The sequence below is a fragment of the Bubalus bubalis genome, chromosome 3 (genome assembly GCF_019923935.1).
Source record: "Bubalus bubalis isolate 160015118507 breed Murrah chromosome 3, NDDB_SH_1, whole genome shotgun sequence".
Classification (NCBI taxonomy): domain Eukaryota; kingdom Metazoa; phylum Chordata; class Mammalia; order Artiodactyla; family Bovidae; genus Bubalus; species Bubalus bubalis.
Window position 1 is genome coordinate 73616964 of NC_059159.1, and position 9570 is coordinate 73626533.

General features: G+C 40.8%; 1 protein-coding gene across 2 annotated transcripts in view; it reads left to right on the plus strand.

The window, feature by feature from the left end:
* CCDC25 (coiled-coil domain containing 25) overlaps positions 1-9206 on the plus strand; it is a 32871-nt gene extending 23665 nt beyond the window's left edge. Inside the window, exons 7-9 of one of the 2 annotated variants that reach the window (XM_006060256.4) lie at positions 67-269; positions 3692-3737; positions 7710-9206. In XM_006060256.4, the coding sequence (XP_006060318.2) occupies positions 67-269; positions 3692-3737; positions 7710-7739 (279 nt within the window). In that variant the 3' untranslated portion in view covers positions 7740-9206. Of the gene's footprint in view, positions 1-66; positions 270-3691; positions 3738-5920 lie in introns of both variants that reach the window. The other variant, XM_044939732.2, reaches the window with a different exon arrangement.
* Positions 9207-9570: the final 364 nt, after the last annotated feature.

Here is a 9570-nt window from a genome sequence, read left to right on the forward strand (position 1 = left end):
CCTATTCTGAGGGGGAGGAGAGAGCCGTAAAGATTAAGTATCTTTTTTCCTACATCTCCCTCAAAGGTGAAAATTGTGACAGTAGAGAAGAAAGTGAATGAGATCCTGAACCGATTAGAAAAGACCAAAATGGAGCGGTTCCCAGACCTAGAGGCAGAGAAGGAATGCAGAGACCATGAGGAGAGAAATGAGAAGAAAGCCCAGATTCAGGAAATGAAAAGGAGAGAAAAGGAAGAGATGAAAAAGAAGAGGGAGATGGACGAACTTAGGTATGCTGGAGCTAAGACACTCACATTGACCTTGGACAAGTTCTCACTGCTGACTTAATTGGGAATTAACCCTTAGGAATGAATGGTCGATTTAATTTGTGATACATGTACCAAAAAAGTTACTGATTCCTTTGGGAAGGGTATAGGATCAACATGAGCTGTCTTGCCCTGTCCTGACCCAGTTTCCTTGGAATACTCTGGATTATTAGCAAGATTGTTCGGCCAGAATGGAGGTATTATGATCAAGCACTGGTATTATCGACATGCACATGTCCCTGTTGGGAGTTCTGCTAAGAATAAGTCGCATGGTTTTATTTATAATACCGTATTCAAGTGGAGAAATCTGGAAGTGTTACCCCAAGTTACAGCCTGCCAGCATGAGACAGACTATTGCAGAGACTTAAACATTCAGTTTGATGTAGAATTGTGAGTCTCTCTTGTGTTGTGAACGAAAGAATTAGCAACACCATCGGTTTAAAAAATGTGTGGAATTTTGAATGATGCATGATTTAGACTATTCTTTTTGTTTTCAATGTGCGGTGGAAAATTGAAAACATACCTTTTTGTGCATTTTACAAATCTACCGTAATTTTGTTTAGAAACATAATACTGTATGTTAGAAATATGAAAAAAAGTGAAAGTGTTAGTAGCTCAGTTGTTTCCGACTCTTTGCCACCCCATGGACTGCAGGGACCCCATGGAGAATCCAAGCAGGAATGCTGGAGTGCCTTGCCATTCCTTTCTCCAGGGGATCTTCCCAACCCAGGGATCAAACCTGAGTCTCCTGCATTGCAGGTGGATTTTTTACCATCTGAATGACCAGGGAAGCTCCCTTGATAATGTCACTTAATTTACTTAGAATATTTAATAAGAAAGGTTAGCTAACATCTTTGGATACTTGTCATCTTCCCAATACTATATTATGCTTTACTGCATTATCTCATTTAATCCTAACAATAGTCATGTGAGGCAGATATTTTTTATCATCTGCATTTTGTAGAAGAGGAAAATGAGAGACTGAGGAACTCACCCAGAGACATGCAGCTCATCTCAGTCTGCTTCTCAGTCTCACACACACTGTTTCCACTCTCTTCTGCCCCCTCTTCAGTCTGTTTCAGAGTTTTAGTGAAACTCCAACAACAAGCTCTAAGCTCAGATTTGTTTTATAAACTGTCAGTGCTAGAATCACTTTAATTTCTGTCTTTGACTCTTTGACCCAAGAGATTGAATGCTATGCCTACAAAATCTTCTCATTCTAAAGCCTTTCACTTGCCTTTCTGACATGGCAAATACCATTAAATTTCACCAACAGTGGATTCATTTATTTGGACCATCTGCTAAGAAACGTCTAGTTTAATTGCTGTGATAGCTGAAGAAACTGATGTTTGAATCTTTGGGGAATTCTACAGATAAAGTGAGAAGACATTCTCACCCTGGACAGTATCTGCAGTGCTTCCAAACGGTTTCAGGGAGGAAGTCCTTCACAACCTCATATCTTGGTGATGCCCAACTTCTTCCCAATTCTAATGCTATTGTTTAGACTCTAAACTCCCTTTTTCAACTTTCTGAATGAGAATGGCAATCAGATTTTCATTTCTAATTTCTATCAGAATAAAAAAGGATGGAATTGCCATTGTAAGGTCTAGGTTCTTTAAGCTCTAGTCAGGAGTCTACCCATCAGCCTTTAGCTCAGAACAGAGCAAAACCCACGACACAGAAGGCACCAGCTTCCTTCTCAGGTGAAAAGAGCAGCAGTCCCTAAAGACAGAAAATTATTTGTTCTTACAAATAAGTGCTTTACCTACCCTGTCCTCAGTGTGCAGAAATTCCAGTAATCTGATACTCTGAGTAGGTCTATGTAAAGGTCATTCTTTGAGGTAGTTTTCTTAAAGAAATATTTAGATTGTTGGGAGAATGCTGAACTGTGAAGATTATACCAGTATATTTTGTTGTTGATCAGTCGGTAAGTCATCTGTCTGTGACCCCATGGACCGCAGCACACCAGGCCTCTCTGTCCATCACCAACTCCTGGAGTTTACTCAAACACATGTCCATTGAGTCGGTGATGCCATCCAACCATCTCATCCTCTGTTGTCACCTTCTCCTCCTGCCTTCAGTTTTTCCCAGCATCAGGGTCTTTTCCAGTGAGTCGGTCGGTTTCTTGGCATCAGGTGGCTAAAGTGTCGGAGCTTTAGCATCAGTCCTTCTATTAACCATTTTATTCATTTACACGATAATGAAAATTCCTCTTATTTAGACTCCACATACTAATTCTCACTTACCATCTTGTTCATTAGCTCTTTAGACAGCTTTTTGGCTCACACTTGCCCTATAGGTTAGCATCTAATGGGATTTTTGTGTAGAGAATCTTTGTGTAGGGTTACCTGTAGAGAGGAAGCCTTGAGTGACATGTTCCTTCCTTACCTGCTATGCTGTAAGCCACACTTAGAGTAAGGATGTAGCAGAAGAAACGTAGCCTAGGTTCTAAAAGTAGTCAGAGCCTTAGAAGTGACCTTGCTTGGAAAGTGAGAGAAGCAAAACAGCTCCTACTCAATTTCATGTGGATTTTGGAGCACCCTCAAACAGGTACCTGTGAGTCTCCCAGGGGACACCATCGTTTATTGACACACACTGGAGAGGAGTGTCTGTAGTTCCCCTGCAGTGTGTCCGAGTCAGTTTCATCTCCGTAGTTGGATTCCTGGTCATAGCCTGCTCACCTGCTCTGTTAGAACCTTGCATAACTTAACTTGGCTTTTGTGATACTGTAACAAACTTTTATTAACATTGAAATCTAGCTCACCGTGTAAACATTGAAACTGGAAGGAATAAGCAGCAATCAGAAAAGGAGTCAGTAGAGAAGTGTGTGACAGATCAGAAAAGACCCAAGGGTAGGACCTCAGTCTGTCTAAGGTGGGGATGTTTCAGAGTTGGCAGCTTCAGAGATCAGAGTTGAAGCCCAAGGTTCAAGTGATTGAAGTTAGAAAAGAACAAACCCCGGTGAGATGACAAGTCACAGCTGCTGCTGCTGCTAAGTCACTTCAGTCATGTCCGACTCTGTGTGACCCCATAGACGGCAGCCCACCAGGCTCCCCTGTCCCTGGGATCTCCAGGTGAGAACACTGGAGTGGGTTGCCATTTCCTTCTCTGATGCATGAAAGTGAAAAGTGAAAGTGAAGTCGCTCAGTCGTGTCTGACTCTTCGTGACCCCATGGACTGCAGCCTACCAGGCTCCTCCGTCCATGGGATTTTCCAGGCAAGAGTACTGGAGTGGAGTGCCATTGCCTTCTCCGCAAGTCACAGCAGAGATGCTGTTTTCTTCAGAAGGCCCTCAGCATTGCTAGATACTTGGTAAATGTTCATGAAATACTTGCCAGCCAGAAAATCTTACTTAAAATGTGTTTTGTTTTGTTTTTTTCTTCTAGGAGCTATTCATCACTAATGAAAGTTGAGAATATGTCTTCAAATCAGGTACATTCAAGTTATTCACTCTAATTTTGTGCCTTGAAATAACTCACTGAGTTTGTAATGATTGAGTTTCTGGCCAGTGTTGGTTGACATGTTGCGGCTGGCTTGACAATGGTTTGGCAATGATTGAACACTCAGGTGGATTCTATTAGACACTGCCCACCTTCCCTGTGGACTTCATCACGTGTTTGTTTTCAAGAACTTTTTCATTCCCTGTTTCCCTCTTTTCCGGCAGGCATGCCAAAAATGCCTTTATTTATTAATGTTCTATAGTAATGTGACTACAGATTCTATGTTTTAATTGAGCGAGGACAAAATTATCACCTTCAGTTAAATTAAATGAAAGATCTTAACTGTAGTCTAAGCACCAACATTGGTTGTCTTCATGTTCCTCAGGACCTAAGATAGAGAAAGATGGTGATCCACATTATAGTGTAGAAGGGGTCTTCTTAGCATCAGCAAGCACGTCATTATTTTATTGGAACTGTGGCAGGGACTTACTATCCACAAGTGCTGTCTTGCCCAAAATTTATTTTGAAGTGGCTGGAAATAGCATAGTTAGGCCATTATTAAACAGTCTGTGCAAAAACAAATGAAGTTAGACAGGTGTATTTGCTTCTATGTTGAGTGTTTATAGTATAGCATATGATGCTTTAGATGTGTTGTCCCTTGCACTGGGCACTCTTTGCATGTGGCTATTTAAATTACATTTAATTTGATTTAATTTAAAAACTCAGTGTCTCAGTCACACTAGCCACGTGTGTCTAGTGGCTATGCTATTGGATGGTATAGAAGTAGGTCATTTCCATGACAGCAAAAAATACTATTAAGCAACACTGCTTTAGATGCTTAGAAATAACAGAACTTAAGTTTCCTTAAAGGTCACCTCACCAAACCCCATATTCAGTGCGTGAATTGTAATTGTAGGATTTTCCACCTTGTTCGTCTGTAAATGTCCTTCTAAAAATTGATGAGAACAGTAGTCTTCATTCTTGTCCCATTGGAGAACTAAAGTTATGGGGCTCCTTTATGAGTCAGAGATGTACCTTTATAATTTATTTGTGAAAAATTCCAGAGTAGTATTAGGTAATTAAATAGAGCCTTGACGTTGAAGTTCTGAGGCTTAAACTGCCATTTACTAATTGGATAAGACTAATAAAGTTACTTAACCTCTCCGAGGGAGTATTCATCAGCAGTAAAGAGAGACGTATTATCTCATGAGGCTGTTCTAGAATTTAAAGAAGGTCATGTGTGTGAAAGTTCCTCCTTGACTTAGACACTCTATGAATATAAACAGTCATTATTTCTTATCCATATAGTCCTTGGTTGTTATTTATCCACGGAGCATCAGTATCAAGAGATGAAGTGTATTTAATCCCTTCTGGAAACTACTCTGAGAAACAGTTTAACAGTTGAGCAGAAGTCGTTAACATAACCCAGGTCTGATGTCTTTGCTGTGGTTGTTGTTGCTATTGAAGTTTTCTGTTATTTAGAGACAACTTCCCAGCAGAAATCTGGCATGTATATTGTGTTATGACCTTAGCCATTTTCATTATGGATTTTCAAAGTTTGGATGTTGTTTTGGAATTAAGAAACACATATATACACACAAATATACATCTTTGTACAGACACTACCTGGTGAGTGACATGTTAAAAGTTCCAGGATTAGAAAGTCAGGTTTGTAGACCAAAGGATTATTAACCTTCCTGCCTTTCCTCTCCCTCCATCACTGCTGCTGCTGTTCCCATGCCGGAACCAGGTTCAGATTTCCGAGGAAGTTTTGTGCTGGGTGTTTCTGTTCTCTCACAGTGCAAGGACTCACGTAGCTCTTCCTCCTTCTTCAAAAAAATGGACTTTCATTCTCCTTGTAACCATCTTCTGTTAAAGGGACGCAGACATTTTTGAATCCACAGCTTGGTCAGTTGATTTTCAGCCAAAGACTGGTGTTTACCTAAGACAACAACTTAATTTTTAACTTAGCTTACACAAGTTCATTAGGAAAAATATTAAGTCTTCCACCCTGAGGTTAGTTTGAGTTTTTGCTCTCCTGTTTAGAATAATTTTCTTCCATCTATCATTTCTTTCTAATTTCTAAATTTGATATCAGGAACCATGGACCGTTTCTTGTGACATTTTATTTGCTTATCACTTTTTTTTTTTTTTTTTTGCTTATCACTTTTTAAGTGGATGACGAGAAACCTGTTTTGCTCCACTGAAAAGCATGTTGACTCTTGTTTAGTCACTAAATTGTGTCTGACTCCTTTGTGACCCCATGGACTGTAGCCCACCAGGCTCCTCTGCCTAGGGGATTTCCTAGGTAAGAATGCTGGAGTAGGTAGCCATTCCCTTCTCCAGGGAATCTTCCCCAAAAATATTTTGACTCTTAAAGGGAATCTAAAATACAGAAATTGTCCAAGTCAAGTCTTGGATTGCAGCTATATATTTAAAAGTTACTGTAATCCCCCAAAAACACAGATCCCCTGACACACGGGAACTCCGCAGATCTAACTCATAGGTTTTATCGGGAGTAATTCACTTTGATTGGCACCAAGCCACATTATCTTAGTAAGTTTTGGAGACACAAACATCCTCAGATCATCCTTGGATTTCAAGCTGACCTCTGAAAATATAGGATGACTCTTTCAACATCTCTGATACTATTATTTCAGTGTAGAACTCTTGGGCAGTCAGAGTTTGTGTGCGTGGATAGACTATAAACAGTAGTTTGCATTTTGTATAATTATCCAAAGCATTTTCACTGTGGCCTGAATTCCTTGTGCTAATTGAAGCGGGCACAGAGAAGCCTGCTGAATGGAAATCAAGCCAGACTTCCCAGAAACCACTGTTTTCTACCTTTTCCCCTGTTTCCCTGCCCATCTTTAACACAAGCTATTAAGGAGAAAAGCATGTTGCGTACCTGTAAGCCTAAATCCTCTCCATCTCTATCAAGGCAGGTATAAAGCATGGGAAAGAGAGAGAAGCCAAAACAATGTTGTGTTCAGGTTACGACATTTTCACGCAAATGTACCACAACTCAACAGTATTGATGAATGTTGGCGTCCAGAGCAGTTGTCTTAGGGTTTGCAGTAGCTCAGAAAGCAACTTCACAGTGAAAGTCGCTCAGCTGTGTCCAACTCTTTGCAATGCTCTGGACTTGAAGGAGCTGTTAGGCTCCTCTGTCCATGGAATTCCCCAGGCGAGAATACTGGAGTGGGTTGCCATTCCCTTCTCCAAGGTATCTTCCTGACTCAGGGATCGAACCCGGGCCTCCTGTGTTAATTGCAGGCAGATTCTTTCCTGTCTGAGCCGCCAGGGAAGCCCAGAAAGGAGCTCCGGGGTTCGCTTTTGTGCTTGGTCTCCAGGGCTTGTCTATACACAATAAAATCAGTCCTTACACAGGTACCACTGCCATGTGAGGATTTTTTTTTAACAAAAACTTGGCAAGCCAGCTAACTTGGTAACTAGCCTGTAGCTTCTGGATGACTGTTTCTATTAAAAAAAAAAGAGAGATGCCACCTTGTGAAATAACAAATACATGATACCCTGAGGCCCAAAATAATGGAATTTAGATGAAACATTTTTGCATACTTATAGCTTTGTTGGCATTAAAACATCGAGGCAGTATTTGTTTTGTTTCATATTGTGGCCTGTTTGTTGAAGGAGGAGTCATGTTTTCTGCACCCTATAGTAAGTCGTTGGGCCTCACTTCACAGTCTGGGACCCATTGGTCTCTCATTGCCGGGCAACCCAGGCCATGTAGTGATGACACCTTAGAGAACACAGCTGCTCTTGTCGCTGTTCTAAACAACTAACAATTTAAGATAGAGAAGAAATGACTGAATTTAATTATTTTATTTTTTAATTGAATTCTATAGTTCATCATAAGGAAGCTTGTTACTTAATACTCTAAAGTTTTTAAATTGAATTACTTATTTTGAAGGCTTTTATGGTTTCACTGTTTTGTCTCTTACAGGATGGCAATGATTCAGATGAATTCATGTGAATGGAGAAAAGGACCTTTTAAAGATGTGAATTTGGGGCAGTGTGCAGAAGTTTTCATTTCATCTATGTTCTGAGTCATAAAAAAACAACCAACCAAAATTCTGCCTTCATAATACTCCACAAATATTACCAACTTTGGAGTTTAAAAAAAGTGTTCCCTTTTTTGCTGTCAGCAAAGGATCAGATGAATATATATGTGTATATAAATGTGTATACAGTATAGTTGGACTTTAATACAGCATATAACTTTAGGAAAGTGAAAATATTTTTGCCAGAACATGCCTTGGAACCTTGCGAAAGTTGGCCGCCCCTGTTCTTGGAATAGACTCTAGAACGAACCAACTCTGGAAAGTATTTCTATTACTGCGGTCTGTCCTGAAAACAGATGTCTTGAAAAGCTCCTCATATTCTTAAAATAGTCTCAGTTCTGTTAAGAAGAACGTATTGATGAGCAATATAAGTGAATGTTCCTCTCACCCCTGACTTCCTGGTTAAGGAAAAAAAAAAGATATGGGTTTTGAAAGTGATAGTGATATTTCAGAAGATAACTGGCTTCACTGGTCATGTCCCATAGTGCCATCCGAGTTTGTTAATGGATCTGCCCTCATCTCTCAGCTTCTCCAAGCTTCCACCTGCTATATCCTTCCTTTTCCCATTGAAAGCCTCTACCCAGGCACCATCAGACTTAAGAAAAAGAACAGTCGATGTTAATCAGATTTGGGCCTTATGGCAGTTTTTACCTGAGCCCCAAGTTGTATATTACAGCTTCCGGCTCCAGAGTCATTTCTCAGCATTGAGGGAAAAAACAGGAAGGAGTGCTCTGTGAACTCCTTTGAAGATGTAGGTTACCTGGTTTCTGTCTTGGGATGTAGCATAAAGCCCAAGTCTACTTGGCAATTATGGTTTAGAAAGACTAAAGCATGTCACTTGCCAGCCGAGTAGTTTGTTATTTACTTTGAAATAATATTTATTTTGAGTGGTAATCCCGGAGCTCAGATTCCTCAGTTGTAGACTCAGTAACTTAATAGGTAACAGTCCTGCTCATCTGAACCACCTGTCTTCCAGGGTGACTCTGAATAGAAGAGAGATCTCTGTGACAACCTGTAAAGCAACCGCTATGGAAAGAGACAAAACAATGAAAAGGAAAGACACAAAGTCTGTGGGTCAGAAGGCAGAGAGGTTCATACTTTAACCACACCCAGAAGTCTTCAGCTCTGTTCCAACCCAGCAAAAGCGCCTCCTCCAATAGATACTCCACCTGTAATAGTGGAATAGAAACAAGACTTATTTCTGTTTATCCCAAGTTGGTGTGTGGGGTTGAACTGGAAAACGTCTTGGGCCAAATTTTGAGAGAGGGTGCAGAAGATGAACGCATAGATTAGTGATTATCTCTGTATATATGTCTCATGACAGCCCGGAATTCTGTGAGTTGGAAATGTAACAATAAAGACTCATGTTTTATTTGGGAGGACAGTACTCTATAACTTCTTAGAATTTGCTCGTTAGTTCCCTCCCCAAGCTGGTTCTTAGGGTAATCAGGCTGTGAAACCCTTCTCTGTCACGTGGGCTTAATCTAACAGGTTCTACAGGGGTGGACTTCCTCCTTCACTGACAGATGTGTCTGTCCCAGATGCCCGTGGGGGCCAGAGTGGACGACCTTTCTCAGGCACCTTCTTGATTCAGGGTAGATCAGCAGCTGTGCTTCTTCAGTCAGAGAGCCCTCCCACCTGGTTACTGTAAATGAAGTGCTGCAGCTGTCTCGAGTGGGGAGACTGCCTCTGGCATTGCCTGTGTAACCTCCTCTCTCTGCCCCATGTTACAGCACATACAGG